This window comes from Zosterops lateralis, assembly GCF_965231275.1.
Source record: "Zosterops lateralis genome assembly, chromosome: 6".
NCBI lineage: Eukaryota > Metazoa > Chordata > Aves > Passeriformes > Zosteropidae > Zosterops > Zosterops lateralis.
The window spans coordinates 30713017-30734679 of record NC_139761.1 but is presented as its reverse complement, the minus strand read 5'-3'; the positions used below and the strand labels follow the sequence as shown (position 1 = coordinate 30734679).

At 36.1% G+C, this 21663-nt stretch overlaps 1 protein-coding gene across 1 annotated transcript in view; it reads right to left on the bottom strand.

Moving 5' to 3' along the window:
* SPRED1 (sprouty related EVH1 domain containing 1) overlaps positions 1-21663 on the bottom strand; it is a 60667-nt gene that overhangs the window by 18649 nt on the left and 20355 nt on the right. The window contains exons 2-3 of the mRNA XM_083863444.1: positions 7713-7887; positions 346-514 (exon numbers count right to left, since the gene is read on the bottom strand). Of these exons, the coding sequence (XP_083719570.1) occupies positions 346-514; positions 7713-7887 (344 nt within the window). The remainder of the gene's footprint in view (positions 1-345; positions 515-7712; positions 7888-21663) is intronic.

Below are 21663 nucleotides of genomic sequence, written 5' to 3'. Positions count from 1 at the left end.
ACACAAGAATTGCAAAAAGCTTCTAAGATCCAAGTGAGAGAATATAACACTCCAGCTTCCTCCATTTCTTCATGTCTAAAAGAGAGAGGCAATGCTTTATTATGCAGGGATGTTTCAGGAAATTATCTTATTAGTGTTTGGGAAACAATTTAAGACACTTGGATGAATGGCATTTTAGAAATGCCAGAAGTACTATCTAAAAACTATTAAAATCCCAATACACTATAGTTTAACCCACATCCTTAAATACTGTCGATGTAATGCTACACAAAGTGCTTTGACATCTTTTTTAGTAAACACTCAGTATTCTTTCACCACACCAAGCGTTTCACCTGCAATATGTACCTTGAGAAATATCCTCTACTGCTCTCCGAATACCTCTATCAAATGCTCTTGCATCAGCAGGACTCTGAAATGTGAGGCCAAACTTTTTGTCATCAATCTTCCAGTGGTAAAAAGTAGGAGTAACTTTGTTGTAAACGAGGTCTTTCTTTAATGTGCATTCCAAGACCACCTTTCAGAAAGAAAACAGAAGGAAAAGATACCAATGATCAATATATCAAATTTGAGAACAAAAGGTAGTCTTCATGAACTACCTAAAAACCTACATCATGGAGGTCTCTTCAAATGTCTTCCTGCTACAAGGATGTAATTTTAACTTCATTTCCATTACGGCCAAATTGTTCATTATCGGTTGCTGATAAATGGTACGGGTTTGAAGACATTTGTTTACTGAGTCAACCTTCCTATTCAAAAATCTCATACCCACAAAAGTATCTCATGCCTGCAACAACCAGTACAGACTTGGTAGATGTTCAGTAAATGAAATAGGCCACATCCCCCCAAAAAGCAATATGTGTGCTGATATAAAATTTTAATGTATCACTGGGATCTACAAAATGTTTTAGCACTAGACTAACTTCATGCTGCTTTCAGGCAGATTTTCAGATTTCTCCCAGAAAGGCTACTAGACAAGTGAAAGTAATACAAGAGAATTGTTTAAAAAAACACTAAATAAAACCTAAAATCTTTATGAATGTACTACTACCTGTACCTAGACAAAAACACATTTGTGCCTCATGTTCAACTATAAAAAAACCCCTGTAACTGAATAATTAACAGAATTATTTGGATACAAAATCATTACAGGTACACATGCACATTCAGTTATAAAGCAAAGTCACAGTCTTCATATAGAATCATAAAATGGTTTGAGTTGAAAGAAACCTCAAAGGCCATCCAGTTCCAAGCCCCCTACCATGGGCAGAGACACCTTCCACTAGACTAGGCTGCTCACAGCTCCACCCACATAAGTACATATATATATATGTACTTGGGTTATTCTTACATATTCTTTGTGTTCCTCTTCTTTCGTTGTCTAATTATTACATAGGCCAAATAGGTTTTCTTCTCTTGCTCTTCATTATTTATTCCCCCCTACAACCCACCAGTAATCATCTCCTCCCAACTGTTACTGCCTTTTACCTCTGCCTCTAGAAGGAGAATTTTTTTTTGCACATATAAACTCCTTCAGCATTGAAATAATTTTTTGTTTCTCTACTCGGATCTCCCTAAATGGTCAACAATATGTAGGTAAAACTGCCTACAAGAAAACATAAAAAGGAATCTGTTTGCTGTAGGTCTGCAGGAAAAGTTGTTGCAGGAAGAAAAAAAGGATTATTCTGCAGTTCTAAGGTGAATCAGATAATTGTTCGTTGCTCCTCTGGATGATTTTAAACTTGCTTCCTGTTCCAAAGAGCAGTCAAAAATGAAGGCTTCTCACACCACTGCCTTTTCTAGGTCTGAGAGCTCTTTAGGGGGATCTTTAATACATTAACACCAACTATTTTCACAGCCTATTTTGTGTGCAGTGTCATCCAAAACAACAACAAAAAGTACTGCAAGCCTGATTTTATAGCATGACAATGAATTTCTGGTCCTGAAGGGATTAATCCAGATTACTTCATGCTGAAAATTCATACCCAGTACAACTTGATCAGCAGAGATAAAAACTGGATTAAAACTTCACTGAGTAGAAGCTATAATTTTCGAAGACACACAAACTAAACTAGAAAATCCCCAAACCAACTCCCTCCAGCCCAAAATGCAACACTCGCCCTCTACTTCCAACCCTCACACTTTATATAACAAGCTATGATTAACAAAACAAGTAAACATCTCATCTAACACTGTAATTGTTTTCAACTTGATTCAAGGAAACAACACATTTGAGGGGGTGACACTGATTTTTCCCCATTTAAACCTGTATGAAAACAAACCACTTAACACAGAAGATATAAGTAAAAGGGCATTGAAAAGGGAAAAATATGTTGCACCAAAATTGTATGTGTTATCAGATATACGAAACTATACAAGCAAGACTTGATGCCTGCCCTACCTGAGAGAAAATTTAAAAGCTATAGGCCTCAATTAGTAGTGGGACACAAATTTATAAACATCCAGCCCTTCAATAGTATTTGTTACATCCAGAAATACAAAAAATTCAAAAACCATACCAACCATCCCTGAAGCATTTTCCTCTCCGAGACACTTCTATGCTTTGCAGCAATAGTGAATTTTTAAATTGTAAAACCTTATTTTGCCAAAGGCTTCCTGATGCTCAAGCATGTGAACTATCATGGGGGCTGGGGAAGAAGTATCACTTACACACATATTCTCCAAGGCCTGGAAATGGAAACCAAGCTTTTTCAATGCAGATATATTTTAAAACTATTATTTTTTAGTGCACCTTACTACGATTCAGAACTCTTCACATCATAGGTGAAGACCATATACTCTCCCACATGGTTAACCAAAATATGCACTCCCAAACTGTTTTAGGTAGACTTTCCCCAAGATCTCCAGGGATAAGCAGAGCAAAGACATGAAAAACTGTAAATAAAGAGGCTACAGCTTAACTAAGTTTCATTTCAAAAACAACCCATGGGTTACTGTTCTGAAGGTTTTCTTATTTGGAGACTTAATATAAGACTTCAATCCCAATATGAAACATCTACCTTGGCACATAATGGAAATGTTGCAGAATCATCAGACTCATGACAGAAGAAAATCAGATCCACACGACCAAAATTTAAATTCTCAAAGGGCTGTATATCTCCTGTTATTTAATGAAAAAATCCTTTTAATATCTAGATGTCATTAAGTGTAACACTAATGAATTCATTGCTACTCAAAAGTACTTGTTTGCTTAATGTTTCTTTTCTCACCTCTAAAAACTAAATTCTCTAAAGACAAAAAAAATCTATTTGGCTTATGTAGACAAGATCAATCTCCAGAGTCAGAAATTTTCTACTTCAGCACTTAAACTCAAATATTTTTAAACAGAAATAAAATGAATATTTAAGATATAACATTATTTAGAGCTTATTTAAAAAAAAAAAAAAAAAAAAAAAGAGAGAAAAAAAATGAAAAAAGAAAAAAACTTCTTCATTTGATACAAATTTCTGTCTTGGTAACAGACCCAATAATAGAACAGTTTGAGATAATGGAACTTTTTCACTGATTTCTAGCTGTACTTTCAAAGCTTACAAGAGCACATGTAAGATAGACAGCTTCACTGTTTCTCATCCCCAGCCCAAATCCATAAACATATAAACACATAGTTTTTAAATGCCTTTTCTGCTTTACTCTTTGGAACAAGCAGCACGACCTGAGTATATTCATGCTAGAGAGTATATGAACCCAGTGCCACAGTAACCATATGACATAATTGTTCTATTCATACTTCTTTTGACTCAGTTCAAAAAAGATGATGATGTAAGGGCTATACTACAGCCCATCAGAATCAACCTTCCCTCAAACTTTAAAGACAATTTAAAACCTAAATATTTAAGTTTGGAAACAGCAGATTTTTAGAAAAGAATGGTATTTATACTCAGTTTTAGCTTTGTGTCTCTCCCTTTACACAATCAGTTTTTATTCAAAGGAAAGATTTTAAGCTTTGTCACTCCTGATTCATGATCTAAAAGACACTAGTAATATTCTTTCTCCTTTGATAAAAACTTGCATGGCAAAGGTCTGGAGAAGAAAATAAACCAGAGAAGTCTATTAGACTTTTCATTCAAGGAGGCAAAATTCACCAAAGCCTAAACTCCACTAAGTTTGAGCCTAATATGTGTTTAGCACTCTTTAGTTATTAAGATAGAAGAGAGCTACTGTAAACGCAGAAGAAGAGAACAGCAGACCTGACCAGGTTACAAGTGAGTGCAATTGTTCCAAGCAGACTGGCTGGAGCCTGATCTAGGAAGGTGATTATAATAAAGGGGGAAATGTGTAATTATGTGAGAAGTCTTTATGAAATTCCCTTACATTCCAACACAAATCTAAACAACCTGAGCAAATTAGCAGGGAGCATTCTCTCTCAAATTAATTCAATGGTGCCACCGTCTTGATTTTCTTTTCAGATAACTAGGGTGCTTTTCATGAACACCACAAGATGTTTTAAATAGCTCAATACTGCACAAAAATTTTGGAAGTTCTACATGTAGTCTGAAGCTGGTTCACAGAAGGGCTGACGGCAACCTGCCTCTCAGGTCGAAAAAGAAACAACACAAGCCCTCTCCAACAAGGATCTTCAATATTGTGATGTTCATTTAGGAGTATTTAATTTATACCACACTTACAGATTGAGATCTATGGTGGTAATTAAATGCCTGCATAGCCTATAAAATACATGTAAAGATCTGGCACCTTGGAATGAAACTGCAATGTAGTGTCAGAAGCAGCAACTAAAGCTAATTAATTCCTCTTCAGTATAACAATTTAAGAGGCATCTGGAAGATGCCTCCATCAAATACCTCACCTATGGATCTCAAGTTGCTTTGGAGAATTACCCCCTTGTACTGACACATCAGTTAAACAGTTATACTGGCATTAAGATTCCCATTTATCTTAGGTAAAAGCCATAGATCTGAACTCTATTTACTTTCTAACCTAAGATACTTCAAAACCTGTTTCCCCATGTCACAGGAAAGTGTTCCCAGTTCCACACTCTAGGTTTCCAGGGTAAGGGAAATTCTGTACATTTTCTGGAAATTAAGCCAGTTCACAAAAGAAGAGAGTTAGTGACCAGAAAAAAAAATAAATCAAGATATAATCTTGATTAGAAAGGTACTTTAGCCATGCGTAATATGACTTTAGAGAATGTGGGGAAGTTCATTTGTAAAGATGACTTTCTCGTTTAATCCACAGAAGCTGTAACTTGCAAAAAAGTTAATGAACTGGAAACCATGGTCCAAGTGACTTGTAGATATTACAGTAGATTATTATTTAAACATTCCTGAAGACACATATACTCAAAGTCTGAAAAACTGCAATGTTAAAAACTCTTTAGGAATTTTTTTTAAAAAATATTGTTACACTCTCTTTTCAAATACAATGGCAGAGCAACCAACTAAACATCATACTACCAACTTCAAAGATTATTCAGGCATTGAGATTTACCAAGAGGATTCTAAAACGAGATTAGAGGGAAACTGGTGCACAGAAACAGTGGATTCAGCATAACACTTCCGCAAAATCTGAAGATTATCAAAATAGTTGGTATCCGTTCAATAGCAAATACAGTGGCTTCCACTTTACTTTAAAAAAAAATAATATGCATAAGTTTATGAAATATAATGGTCAGCTGTCACTTCTATTTGGACCCCAAATATTTGGCTTCAATAAATAAAAAATTAAAAATTGTGCTTGAACAGTGAATCCACAGGAATATCCTAAGAATGAATGTAAAACCATTAACCATATTGAAAGCATTATGATCAGAACAGTTTTAGAATCAGCGATGTGTCCAACAGAATTTCTCTTTCAGTGCCTGCTATCTTTTGCCCTTCAAAATAAGTGTCATGATCTAATTTTGTCATTGCTTATCCTGGTGTAGGATCTTGTTTCTTCTGTGCCAAATGGGGTCTTGTTGCATAACAACCATGCAACCATACAACTTGGTTGTTAATTCATTGCACATTAGCTGTTGCATTATCTGAAGTCTGTAGAAATACATGAATACACAGTGAACCTTCATTCAGTTATCAAAGAATTACTGGTTCTCCAATGTTCTTCTCCACACCCTAAATGTGTATTTGTTAGTTCCTTGAGCTTTATTTGATATACACAGGAGAGATGTTTGTCCTAGCTGCACTTCTTCCATCTTTTATCCTGTATTTTTGAGGGGCTGACTTCCAACAGAAACTTCCCATAACTACAGCAAGATTACAATCTCCCCATACAGATTAGTTACGTCACGTTTGGGGCGCAAGTACACGGAAAATAGATGGACATAGGATGGGGTACACACAAAAAGACAAAATGTAAACAACCTGTTCAAGACAATAAAGGTTTGGAAAACATATTAATGCAAATTCATGAGCTTGATTTTGGACAGGAAGAGGACAAGAAACATTTAAAATCTTCTACCAGAAGTGGAAACAAAACAAGTCTTGCCTAGGGAAAATGGGAGAGAGGACACTGATGGACGGACATTTTTATATGTACACAGGCAAAACATTAAACCAGTCTCTAGTTTGGAGCATTTTATTATCCTTAAGGTAAGCTGTGAATATTCCAAGTATTAAGAATCAAGAAAAAATTATCGAGTATCTCTAAATGCAATTAAGATTTCAAAAAGAGCCTCAACAAGGCTAAAAAAAGTTTTAAAGGGAACTAGAGCAAAGTGAGGAAGGAACTGCAGGTGCATGTAGCTGTGCGGGAACACAGGGTACTCTGCTAATAGCGCTACGCCCCACTGAAACATCTGAGTCAGCACAATTGCTATTTATATGCTCTCTTCCTACAATAGTCACAGTCGAGGCAGAAAACTCAGCAGTCCTGCCTCAGGGGAGAAACTGGTGTGCTTAAGGAAGGGTCAGCAGTACAGTATAAGAAGTAATTCTATCTTTTAAGCCTACAAAGGAGTCAAAGTTCATTTGCAGGAAAGAGCCAATTCTTGATAAAAGTCATTAATATGGAGCTTTTGTGTCTTCTCCACTTCTCTTTGTTTCCACAGTAAGACACAGCCCCGTTCAGACATCTGTTTGCCACACAAGTAACCAAGCAATCCTTAGTAAGCCCATTTTGTCTTCCTTAGGTCTGCATGTAGAAATGGTTGAGATCCTGCTGAGATTCCTTTTTGAGGTTGATTTTCATGGTGCTTCTTAAGAGATGTTTATTACTGGTATTTTATGTAAGGTAGCTGATGAATGAATACTGTCTATGTGTTCAGCAAACCAGGTCAATTTTTGGACCTGTAGGCTTCATGCTATCATTCAATAAAAGTTGTTCTCATGTAAAATGGCTTCTTTTTATCATAGCCATATTCCACAGCTAACCAAATCACTACTGAGGAATTCCACCTGATTTCATATTCTTAAGAAAATTCACATTTCAAACACTCCTCCTAAATGCAGTATCACTGGTATAGCAACAAGATTTAACTCTAACCTTTCATTTGAAGAAAAATTAACAGCAATTTTTTTCCCAAAACGGATGGAGAGTTTCTAAAAACTCAATGCACTTGATTCTAAAAAAGCAGGGTATTACATTTAAAACAAATAACTGGCTTTTTTACACAATCATTGATACAGATATAGCATTAGACTGAGACTATAAGTTTACTTTGTAGTCTACAGGCTACAAGCAAGCATCTATACTTATGTCCTATACAGTTTTATGATCATTAAACAGATGCAAATTGTTACCGTTTTATCCCTGAGTCGTTCTCCATGGATAAGAAAATCAGCACAGCTATTCTCTTCCTGGGGAATGACTTTGAAGACTGTGACACAGCTTAGTCCACCCCCTCCAAGTGGTAACCATCCACCACTTGAGTCATCCCGGGTCATCACCACAGCTCGCACTCGTGCATAACTATTACTGAAAGAGAAGCAAAAGAAGAAATTAGTTTTCTATAAACATAAACAACCTAAGTCTAATAAACAAAAGTCTAAAAAACAAAACCACACCAACAAATCCACAACCAAGATATCAATGATTAACACTGTCTTTCCACAAACATCACCTAGAAGAAAACAATTTAAGACCATCCTCAAAAAATGTTCCTCTCTATTTTTATGCCTTCATTAGGACTTCCCAGAGCTTGTGATTTCTTTTAAAAGAGGCTTAACCAGAGAATATAGTTGCCAAATCAAAACTCATATTCTTCTAAAAACTTTACATTCAGTGATCTAGCTAGAGGGCTGGAAAGAGAGTAAGAATCAACTCCTGATTTATTTTAGACTAATCATGAAGCCAGTCAGCGACCATGAAATTGCACAGAAAAGAGAACAAGAAAACAGAAAGAGGTCAGGCCTTCTGTCACTAAAATCTAAACGAGAACAGGCTTCTAGCCAGAAACCCTGCTCCCCTTCATCCATCCCTCCTCCCCATGCATATAACCCGTCCTTTGCAAGGGTAGGTCAGGACACACACCATGGGGTTTGAAAACAGAACCAGTTACAACTACTTAAAATCCATATCTGCAGTGTCTACCTGCCACTTCTCTCCTGTATTTCCATCGTGTATAAAATTACTTGCATTTTACAATCTAACAGCTTTTTCCATAATTTAGTATTTTTATAAAATAAACAAATTATTATCATGTCATTACTTAATAAAAGCCAAGCTCCAGAGTATTGTAAAAAGAGGTAATTTCCCTCTCTCTCTGCTCTTAGTTTTTTCTTTAAAATTACATGAAAACTTATAGTTTTGGTTATGAATTTGCCACTACATCACTTAGAAAACCCCACGGGTTTGCCAGGGATGTTATGAGATGCTACATTTGAAGTACAGTTTACTGGATGAATGTAGCAGTTGATGATTGAACATTTCAACACCTTAAAATAAGGTGTTACCTTTTTGCAACATATTCCTGATTGAGGGTTTAAGAACTTATGCCACTTAGCACCAGTGATGTCAAATTTAAGGGCTGAAGAGGAAATATTAGAAGAGATCAAACTTGTTCCTTCTGTATCTTAGATAAAACTATTCACCAAGCTGTTGCACTTTTAAAAGATCGCTGCTTTATTTCTAACACCTCCCCCCCCCCCCCCCCAAATACCCAAAAATAACAAAGGTAGGCTTCTTTGTGTAGTTAATATATTACATTCTCATACACATGTATGATTCACAAATATGAGTCACTTGTATATATATATATGAATATATATATATATGAGATTTTGCTGCAAGCATCTAAAGCTTAAATACACAATGGTTTGTAAAATGGAAAATCATACAAGACTATAAAGTTTTAGTTTACAGGTAGCTGAATTTTGTTTGCAGCCTCTGAGCAAAGCCCCCTCCTCTCCCTAAATCTCACATTTAAAATGATGGTTGTCAATGTTATTTACTATTTCTTTACCAACATCTTTTACTTAAGCAGTCAAACACAGGACTCAAATGTATTAAAAAAAAATTCAATCCTTCATAGTATGTGTCTACCACAATTCTAGTATCTGCAAATAAAACTGGTTACTTCTCAATGCATAATAATATTACTGAAAGTTGAATCATTCATTCACTGGTCTCTATCACCGTGTTTCACTCAGAGCTAAGATCAGATTGCAGTCGCACACTTTATACACAGGTAGTCTTTCATCTCATTTCTCTCAGAAGAGTCTCTTCTGACAGAAATGGAAGACTCCAGGACTCTCCTCTAAATCAATAAGAAATAAGACGCAATGATTGGTTAAGCCTCAAAACTGTCTTTGCTATTCTCAATTTAAGTGAACCACAAATTTAGCTTTTAAGTTATTCACTCTATAAATCTGGTCATAAATCTGAATATTAGAGTTTTTATTTGTGTATCAATCAACTGCAGCAAGAGTTCAGTTAAAGAGAACTTCCCTTAGGCTACATGAGAAAACCTACTACAGTATTAATTTTTTCTTAAAATGAAAGTTCACACTCCACATCCAGTTTCTTTCCAAGAACTGCTAAGGAGAAGCAAAGCTTAAGCTACTTCCATTCAATATAGTTCTTTGTCAGTGTTGGGGCTTTTCCCCCATCCTATACTGAGATGCCTAGTCTGGTCTAGTTAACAATCTCATGATTTGCTTTCCATATATTCCAAACTAATGTTTTAAACATTTATCCTTTAAAATATTTTAGAAACTACTATCAAATCCACGGCATTAGTGGAAAATCAAATTCCCCAAAAGGTAATATTTAATGAGCAATCTCTTAAACTGAAACAGGCCCGTTTTTCCATATAATCACCCTGTAGATTAACTAGGCAAATTTTGTACTCATAACAATGCCTAAGTCTACAAAGAGATTTTTAGTTTTATGTTTCTGTTGGTGGCTGTTTTTTAATACCATTTTTTATATTTGAATGGAACTCACAATTTGTAACAAGAGATACTCTTAGCAACAACACAAGCTGGTTTCCAATTAACCAGAATGCAGCAGCAGGAGCTATGAATGATTCCCATCTCCAAAATCCTCTGCAAACAAAACAGGATCTGCCTGTCACACTACTGGCACTACAAAAGCACTCAGAAGTCTTGTGTCTGTAAGCATTATAGCCCAATTTACTCTTGGGAACTTTAGAACGAATCGTTTAACTGCTGGTGTACCTCTGCAGTGGAAAAAGGGCAGACAAGGCCCTAGTGCTTTTCCTAACACAGCCTAAGGTTTTTACCTGCTCTTGCATGTTTAGCAGCTCTATCAGGAATACCTGAACAAAAGAAAAACCAACAAACAAGGTGATCAGTTGAGCATTGCTCTTACAAAGCCTTTTACCAGAGCTACCCACGAGTGTGTGAAATGGAGCATGAAGAAGAGCATTGCAACCGCAGGCCCAAAGCTACTGTATCAAAGCCAACCTTTCCCGAGACTCCCTGGTTTTGGTTGTGGTCACTGGAAATTCCTGAGGCAGAGCACGGTTTAAATGAAATGGTCCTCTGGCTAAAGGAGCATGCTGCTTCATTAAAGTCAGTACTGAGGATCAGTAACAGTGGGTACAATGACACTGGAATCCAAGATCAGTTTTTAACAACTAAGGAAACAGATCTGTCTAACATCCGAGTGCCTCAGGTAGGAGATAAGAGTATGGTATTCTTATGTGATTAAAGGGAATTATAAATTGGAATAAAGGAGAAAGAGAAAAAAAAACCCAAACAGTTCTCTACACTGTTTTTTCCCTCTAGCAGTGTTGACTTACTGAGGAGTACAGCATGTGTCTCAGTGCTATACCTAGTAAACCTGAAACGAAGCTATTTTAAGATAGCATAATAAATATGTGTGAAGTTTCATTCTAAAAATATAATCAAATGAAAATTATTCTTATACCAAAATCAAAATCTGAAGTGGGGTGAATTAAGCAGCCTAAGAAAGTATTAGGGGCAAAATCAAAAGGTTATAAACCATAACTGGACAGGAAAGAGATGACCTACAGTCCTTGCCTGCCAGCAGCAGGCATTTTAAGAGCATCGAGCATTAAAATCTGACAAGAGGTTTTAAAGGCTCTCTCCTTCCTCCAAAAGCTATGTGTTTATATCACTGTAATGCTCTTGGGCCCAAACTGACTTATGAGCTGGCTGACCAAACTGTTGTACAAGCTCAGGAAGAATGTCACAGGCCAAGACAGGCTGGGACCTTCAGCTCAACAACTAAGGAATAAGCCTGCTTTTGGTGGCTGGGGAAGGAACACAATTGTAATTTCATCACCATGATTATTTTCTTAATTTTTGTGAAAAATAAATTACTTTGATAATTTGGGGTATTTCTTACATTTAATATCAAGACAATAAAGATAACAAATGTTGTTATGTTTTTTGTTTATTCCACTAGCCAAGCAAAAGAGAATGAATATTTAGAATTTTCTGCCAAAATACTTTTCACAGAGAAAAAGGGGAAGAGATGTTGGGGACAGTAGGGAAGCAGCCATCTTGTTGCTTCACATATGTTTTAAAACCTAGTTTCAACAGTATGCAAATCTTCCCTCTCCTCAATCGTATTAAACATTGCCATTCTTTTACTTGTACTGTATTTTGCACATTTCTATTTTAATATAGGACTGAAAAACAAGTGATTTCAGAAATGTTGCTTAAAGCAATTGTACTGCAACTGCAAATTGTTTTTTTTTTTTAGTACTATACTGCTACTACCATAACCATCAAGAAACCTGAATCTGCAAGTGAAATTATAAACTGAACCATAAGAGAAACTGACTTTTTCAGCTTTCGTAAAAATATTTAGAATTACAATTTCTTTCAAAGCTGGAAAACAGATTTGAAGAAAAGGACCTTGAGTTTCATATGGACACCCAAGCTGAATGAAAGTGAAAAACATGCCCTTGGGACAGAGGAGGCTAACAATGTCACCAGCAGGTCACAGAAGCTGATCCTGTCTCTACTCAGCCCTACTGAGGCCACATCTGGAGAGCTCTGTCCCCTGTTGGGCTTTCCAGCAGACAAGAGACATGAAGCTCCTGGAGTGGAGCTTTTTGTTACACTCTGCTCTTAGCTGAGTGTAACAAAAATGGTTAAGAGACTGAAGCATCCATCATATGAAGGAAGACTGGGAGCTGGGACTGCTTAGCTGGAAGAAGAAAAGACTCATGGGTATTTTTTTAGTGCATATAAATAGCTCAAGGGAGGGTGCAAAGAGAATAGATAGGGGCTCTTTTCAGTTATGCCCAGTGAGAGCACCAGAGACAAGGGACACAAACTGAAACACAGGCAGTTCCATTTGAACATCAGCAACCACTTTTTCACTCTGAGGGTAACCTGAGTACAGACACGGGTTATGCAGAGAAGTTGTGGAGTTTCCATCCTAGGAGAGTTTCAAAAGCCACCTGGACATAGTCCTGGATAAGCTGATTTAGGTGAGCCTTCCTTGAGCAGCAGGGAAGATGTCATCCAGAGATGCCTTCCAATCTCAAATATTCTTTCTTTTCTTTAATATTGTATTTCAAAGCACAGCAATTTCAGTAAAATACAACTTCATAAATATAACCCATAAATATATGGGTTAATTTATAAAAATTCATGATACTTTGAAGCAAGAGTTGTCACTGTGCAAACTGCTACTTAAACACTTCTGACAAGGCTAAGGTGAAAAAAAAGGCGTTCTGAAAAATCGTGACACACTCTGCTATGAAATTACACTATCTTTGCTGGCACCCAAATAACAGCTCCAGGCTGGTCTTCAAATGTGAAATGGGCATGGATCAAGGTTCTTTACCTTCGACTGGCACTTTACACAGGTACTTTAGTCCCTCCAACTTCTGGTGCAATATACTTTTGTGTTTGTAGTCTTACCAAAAGAGCATACATGAACCACACTTGGCTTTTTATGGTTATTATCCAAACAGCTGAAGTGGAAGACTTATGATTCTCAGCTACAGAAGTGCTCATGAGTACATAACGTGTCCACATACCAAAAGGTACTGTCAAACCACTAAGCTAAAGTCTGTTTTATTTGCAGATAGCATTTTTTGAGTATTGACTCAATATAGAAAAATAATGTCACCAATAACAAATGACCTTACTGGTACACTGCTGATGTTATAAACCCTTCATTACTAAAGGTTTAGAGAATGAGTGCCACTGGCACAAAATATTAACGACTTACCTAAAACAGAGGGAGATGAAAATGTAGCACAAGTGCTAAAGAAGACATAATTTACATCAAGAAAATGTACAACAGCATAGCTTATTATTTTTTAATAGAGGATATTACCATAAAAACAGCTACTAAATGAGGGTCTGCTTAACATGACTGTTACCCTTCTCCTCTCAAAATTAGATCAACAAATCAGAATATACACCAAACTCTTATGCTGCTAGACTTGTCAGATTTTCTCCTTTAAAAAGAGGCAAGAGGTATTCCTCACAATAAACAGAAAATGTGCATGGCTACTATGCCTAGGAAGTTTATTTCTGTGAGTAGTTCAGCAAGGAAAGACATGTAGTTCAGGAGGAACTACAGACAAATGCTGTTACATTTAGGTAACCACAGTGATTTACTGAAGAGCTTTGGATTTTGTCAAAATCCTGAACGGAACATTTGTGCTCAAATAACAAACCCCCCAAAACCAACAAAACAACATGAAGAAAATCTATTCACAGAAACCTGAGCTACCGAGCAAAGTGGCTTGAACCGAAGATGACAAAAGGAAAAGGCTACATGGGAAATGTAAGGAAGGGATAACTGGCATTCTCAAAGAGCCAAAAATACATGATTACAGTTATTATTTAGTAGAAGAGGTTCATAAGACAAGTTGTTTAATAGCGCACCTATAATTCAAAAGGGAAAAAGAGACACAAATGATCAAGTGTCAAAATACTATGTTGCTCTCATGAACTGTTCTCTTGGACACAACATAAGAATAATTAAAAGAAAATTAAAAAGTATGAATGGGTTTCTAGTGTTCCTATTTGAATGCAGACAATTTCCATATAAATGTCCAATGTCCATATAAAGTAATCAATACTACAAAGAAGAATGGCTGCTGCTGTAAGCTCTTTTGCAAAGCACAAGAGCATATGAAGAATGGAGAAGCTGTTAAGATTTGAAACCTATCAAAATTACATATAAAGTACGCATCTGACATTTGTATGAAAAACATTTTAGCCCTGTTCCCCAGCATCTTCTCTTGTTTCATAATTGTACCTGGTTTCTATTACTTCTGTGTGTCATCCATGAGGACTGGTTAAGTGAAGTAATATTTTATCACACTAAAGGAGATCACAACACATACTTGGATTCTACTCCTTTTAAAGAAATTGCCTTCTGAAGGCCTAAGTTTTCATAATAGAAAGAGTTCTGTAACACCATCTGGTTAAGGCATATTACTTAGAAAATGGCATCTAATATAATATACACAATAAAACAAAAAACCCAAACAAAGAGTTCTTTTTACCCTTCCCCATAAAAATTAAGAAGAATCAAAGTAATGTTTGAAGATGGCTCCACAGGTTTGGACACATGTAGCAGAACTAAATAAATAACATACACTATGTGATTCCCCTTTGTAGTAGTTTATGAGATAAGCTGGACATGAAAGAAATTTTTTTACCACTTCCACAGCTGCCTTTTCACAACAGAGGACTGTTGTGAAAAGAGGTACAGAGGGTACCAAGGACTAGTGGATTAAAGTCCATCCAATTTTAGGCAGATGGGTAACATAATTCAAGTGGTCAGATCCTGGTCCTCATGTACCCTGCAAGTTTAATGGGGTTCTTCCAGAAAACCCTAAATTTGCCTCATTTAAAAAAGCTGACAGCATGACTCCAGAAATATCCGCTCTCTATTCTAGCCTGTCTTCCTTTCTCTGCATATATTCTCAAAGTTACTGTTTCTTCCTTACCTCAGAATTTCTGAAGATCCACAGGAATCTCTTAATTCCATTTATAGAACAGAACTCTCTGTACCTTCTTTTAATTCTGTGAAATCATTACTTGTTTCTTACCAATCTATTTGGTAATGATGCCATGTATTCTGATTTGCTTACCATGGAAACGTGTAGAGAAAGATGGACAAGCCCACAAATGAAACAAGAGAAAGAGGTTTAGTTTGGGATTTTTTAGTGAGAAAAGTTATAATTTTTTTCCAACCTTGCAAAAACAAACATTTAAAGAAACGATGGAACAGAAGCTTTTCATTCTCTTCAGCTCTTCAGTAAACAGGACAAGCACAAGTCTGCTGCCTAAGGCAGGTTCCACTGAAACTAAGACAACTTGACACTTCCAGTAAATTTCGTCAGGCAACACCATCCAGTCTGGTTTGTTCTTTTTTTAACGAAGCCTACAGATTCAGTTGCACTTTTCTTTTTCCTGGGAATAGCAATGATGACTACCGTTTAGGACAACAATTTATGGAAAGATTTTAAATAATATTTGTATCTGAGCAGGTCAGAATTCTGTCTTCTCTCATAGCCAGTTTCCTCTAGTCTTATATGCTCATGAAGTCCAAGTATGAAGCATGCAAGTACAATTAGATCACTCTCATTGTCAAAGCTGGTCATCTAGCCACTGAGGTTATGGATGGCAGGACTGGAAACCCTGTTAACAGATGTGAATACATTAATCAACAAGCCATTTTGTAATAAAGTTTTTTACCACTAAAATAAGATGAAAGTAACTAACATATTCCATATAAACCATTTGAGCTACCCTAAGGTATAACAGACTGTACTAAATATGTTATTTTCGAAGAAGCACCTGTGTACTTTTTATTCCTTTGCTTGTTGTATTTAGGAATAGTACTCCACAAATGCTCAGATAGCTATTATCTTCCTCCACCCAAGAACTTACATAGCAAAAATAAAGGACAAAGCTGTTATACTTTCTCAAACAGGTCAGAAAACATCATCACTGATTTTTTTTGTATTTACTCTGCCTGTATTTCTGTCAGGTTGTCCTGGACTACAGACCATTTGGGCCATGAGAACGTCTGTAATGAGCACAATTCAATGAAGCTCAGAGTTGCCTGTTGGTGTACACAGCTTAGAGGGTGAGCTACTACATACTCTTGAACTTTTGGCAATGCATTATGGAAGAAAAATGCAGCAGATCCACTGAGCTTACTCAACTAAAATAACAAAATTAAGTAGACAAGCACAAAAATCTAAATTTTATTCTTATCACATTAAAAGAAATTTCTAAAAGGTACTGGTCATTTCTGGCATGCATTTCCCACTCAGTCTGCACAGGAAAAGAACAGAACCTGGAACCAAATAAAGCATATCCCCACTTATAAAAATATTCTAACAGCCTTGCTGAGCTGTGAGATTGCTAATGAATGTTGTATACAAATAACACTCAAGTGTTTAAACCCATATGAACTGAAATTGTAGCACCACTCATTGATATTGTTAAATCTAAAGCTTGTCTCAACATTTACAATGATGTGGCTTTTCAAAGACTTTAACCACACAATCATGAAAGTGATCTTGCAAAGTAAATTATATTCTAAGAAAATCCCTAATGCTATATTTCTCCTTTTCACTTAATAATAAAACAGTGAACATTCAAAAGGATGTTTCGAACACACACAAATGGACAAATCATAAATGCCTGCACTAACAAAACAACAAGACTACAAAGCAAACTGCAAAATGCTTAATACTGAAGTCAGAGTAAAAAGAAAGTTTGAATGAGCCTTAAGAAAGAAGCTTGTAAACTTAGAGAAATTTTTGAAGGCGTATGTTCACTGCACAAAAAAAGAAGTTACCATTCCCTTGCTACACAGCACATTTCATGGCTTGAACCAGTCTTTTCTGTAGTTTTAACAAAACATGAATTTCAGAGAGAGGAGGTAAACAGCAATAAACAAATGAAAGACAAATGCAAATACTTTTACTACAATTATCCATCAAACCAGAAAAAACAAAATATTAATAAGAGTATACAAAATGTTTCAATGGTAGGCCCTTTATATTTGCCATACATCAGCATGAACAATGTAACTTACACAGCCACTGCGTAATTGTATGATTATGTTCTCAGTAATAACTAGCACCCAACCAGCAGTCTAAGCATAGAAATAGGTGACTCACGAGCCCTAAGGTCACAACATAAGAATTCTAACAGCACATCCCAAAAGAAGTGTAACTAAGCCTTGGTTTACTACATTCCCCATTCCAACTACTGCTAAAGTATTATTCTTCACACGTTTCCATAAAAAGCTGCATGTAATGAATAAATGGGTGATGTATGAACATAACACAGAGCCAAGCAATAATAAGGCACTGCAACGCCTCTGAGTTCAAAATGAAGGTTATTTAAGTTCATTTGCTGCTTTTCCAGAAGGAAAGTTTAGAGACCTGTAAGCAACTGCACAGAAAAAGAATAAGGAGTACAGTACACGTGCATTCTTCCTTCTCACCAAATATGTAACAAACCAAAATAAGAAAAAATTTAGACTTTATAAATGATAGCCACGAGAACTACAATAATCACTGAATCTCTGTCTATTCAGCAACTTAAAAGATATCCATTAGATACATTTTCCTTGTATTGGCAACAACACAATCCCAAACAAAGGGTTACAACAGAGATGATGAGACAATGAGATAGTTTAGTGTTATAATCACATCTCCTTGTTTCCTCTTTGGACTTTTAAAACCATTAACACCATTAGAAGGGTAATGGCCTTAAACTGATGAAGGATAGGTTTAGGTATTATGGAGAAGTTCTTTACTGTGAGTGTGGTGAGGCACTGAGCAAGTCTCCCACAAAAGTGGTGAATGCTTCATTTCTGTAAATGTTCAAGGGTGTCTTGGATAGGGCTTGGAGCAACCTGGTCTAGTGGAAGATGCCTCCTGCCCTGGCACTAGAATGACCTCTGGGGTCCCTTTAAATGCAAATCATTCCATGACAAATTACGACTTAGGGTGGAACTTCACCCGGAAGAGGAAATTCTGAAAAGGGTGATGGAGACAGCTAAGTCAAACTGCACAAAATATATGATTAGAGTACCAAGAAAGCAAATGCAACATTACACAGTGCAAGCTCAAAACAGTTTTTAGACAGGAGAATCCAAGCAAGGAGCGAAACTATGGCCTTTCAGCTGCAGTCAATCTATGAGAAAAAAATGTTATGTAGGAACAACTAAGCTCATTTTTTTTTTGTGCAGCTCTGACATCAATGTTGCACAGCTTTACTAGACAAAGCTGATTGCTACCATGTAAAAATGTTTCAAGTGGCTATTTGCCCCTTTTATTATACAAAATAAAGTGTAATAGCTTATAAAATATAGGCTAAAGTACAAAACTAAAAAATCTTACTAAATTAATCAGATATGCATGAAGCCATTCCAAAAATATTTGCATCCTTGTATTTAGCAGTACTGGAAATGAATCATGACTGCATAATTGAAGAAATACAACCAGAAAATTAAATATCTCTGCTTAGAGAGACAGAGGACATTATATATTCAATAAACACAAGGAGAAATCAAATTAGTAGAACAGACAGGTGTAGATGGAGAAGATCAAACTTAAAGATTTCAATTTGGCTCTTTTGTTAGTACCCACGTGCTTTGTTACAGACCTTTGCTCTTACTGCAGCAACAGAAGGACCTTCTATATTAATACTCCAAGGACAGGGTCTATTATCAAAACAGTGAGGACTACAAATAATTTTCCCTTATTATAAATAACAATGAATTTTGAGTACTTTTATCTGCAAGGATACTGTCCAAGTAATTCAAATAAGCCAGGAGAAATCATTAACTTTTATTAGCTGAAGTAAAGCAATCAGCATTTTACTATGCATGCTGAAAAGCAAAGTCAAAAGACCAGCAGCATATTACAAGTAACTGCTTTAGTGGTGCTATCAATCTCTAAATTTTGAGCTAAAATGTTCACTAGGAATTTAAGCCTCAAGTATCAGCTGCATCACACAGGTGCATCTGACAGAATTTTGTACATTTTGCTCAAAACCCAGCATTGGGAGTGCATTTATCATGTATGAGCTTTACATACAGGATGTAAAATAGTGTTTTTGAGGGCTCTGCTTCTTAAATTTGGTTGCTCAAATATCAAGAAATTAAATTCAGTTGGAAGAGAAGAAAGAATCTTCTCGAGTCATGCAGCAATTCCTAGACAGATTCATTTGCCTGTAAGTTCAGCAATGCTGGGAGGATTGGATAAAAGACTTTTTTAGTCAGTAAGTTCTTAAAAATAGTAATACTGATAGAAGTGATTATTTGAGTAGAAGAATATTAGAACTGTCACCGCAAATTTTAGGTACATTGGGTAGCTAAACCCTTGTAGCTCAGCCTTGTTTTCTTCACTCCTGTGTTGACTGGGAAGGGTGTGCCTAATACTCAATCCAACCATCTGCATGAGGCATTTCCACAGAAGACTGAGTAAAAACCTAATATTGCCTATTCTATATAAAAAGATGATAAAAAATACCAAACAAAAAACAGCTGACACAGTTGTTTCCTTAGGAAGGAGAAAAAAAAAAAAAAGAGAGAGAGAGAGAGAGAGAGAGAGAGAGAGAGAGAGAGAGAGAGAGAGAAAGATTGCCTATGAGTTATTTAAGGGGAAGAAGACAGAGCTAAAAATGCCAGAATTCAAGTAACCAAAGTGAAGTAATAGATGTTTCAAAAGTCAGTGACATGAAAAGGTTGGGGGGGAAATACAGTTTGTATAAATTGTCTGCTGCCAAATAAGTAAGAGTAGTGGAGAGAAAAAGAAGGAAGGAGCAAAAAAGAAAGAAGGGATGCAGAAGTAGGAAAGAGAATGGAAATGGTATCTCCTTTTCTCAAACAAGAAGCAGACACATGAGGAAGAACTAGGTGCTCTTCATCAATGACAAGCATAATCACAATGCATATCACTGTTTAACACGGAATTGTTATGCTATGGCTTTCTATAATATACTCATTTTTTTTCCTGGATTAAAGCGGCAGTATAAAATCTTGTAGCCAAATTTAAATTAGGAAAAAATTAGTTAGATTGGTTCCAATTAAAAACCGCAAGAGTAAGATAGAAATTTTTCATTTTTAATTGTATATTGATTAAGTTATTTCCAGGAAATACGAGTTATTGTATCAAAATCTATACCATATTAATAATTTTAACAGGTGGAAAACTGGTAAGCATCATGAAGAAGTGGAAAGAATGGTTTTAAGAAGCACTTCCAAAGAGTAAGCAGAGACAGCTGGAAATGCAGAGCAATCACATTTCTTTTAATCTTTCCTGAAACAACTGTCTGCACCATGATCTCAGGAGGTCCTTTAACAGAGACTTGTGAGAGAACACACAAAACCTGCCAGTTCTAAATGATCTCCTGCTAATAAATCCAAGGCAGCTTGCATACCTTTACTCTAATTGTTGTTATAAGCACTTTAAAGTAATATGATCTGGCACTATTGTCAGAAGCACTCTCCATCCTTCTCTTGCCCTGATCATTTATCTCTATACCATGCACTTTCTCCACTGCCTCTACAGCTTTGCAGTGATCAACACTGGGGAAACTGATGCGAATCAAGAATAATCCAGAAGAAAGAGCAACTTCAATCCAGAACATTGATCCAGCCTTGATCAGTAAATTATAGCCCAGTTGGAGTTTGCCTGCTTATCTACATTACCTATGTATTTTGAGATTTGGACTTAACTAACAATATCAACACCCAGGATTTAAGTCACAAAGTTTGTCACATTTGACCCTTTACTGCAGTATAAATCTAAAGAGAAAATTTAATGATCAAATTTTTTGGCTTCATATGGGAGGAATTATGAGGACCAAACATAAAGTAAAAAGTAATGGAAAAAAATGTTCTTCCTCCCAAGAAATATATATTTCTTTGAATTCTTACTGTGAGAGGTTTTGACCCTCCTTGTATTAGTGAAGTCCAGTTTACATGCTAACAAAACAATTTTCTTTATGTAACGACTGAATACACAAGAGGAAAGCACTCTTGATTCCAGAAGGTACAAAGGGATTAACTCCAGTAGCACAGAAAACAAGTATTCTGAACGCTAAAAAGGTCATCCCTTAATGTAGTGAGAGAAACCACAATTTTCAAGAAATACAATTGAAAATACATCACAAGAAGAGAATCAATAATAAGCACATAGAACCTGCATGTAGCATTAAATCTGCGCATCATTAATCCATGCAAAACTCAGTATTTTCAGCGCAGATATAAAAGAAACAAGTACTTCATTCTGCCCATTAAAACATTGCT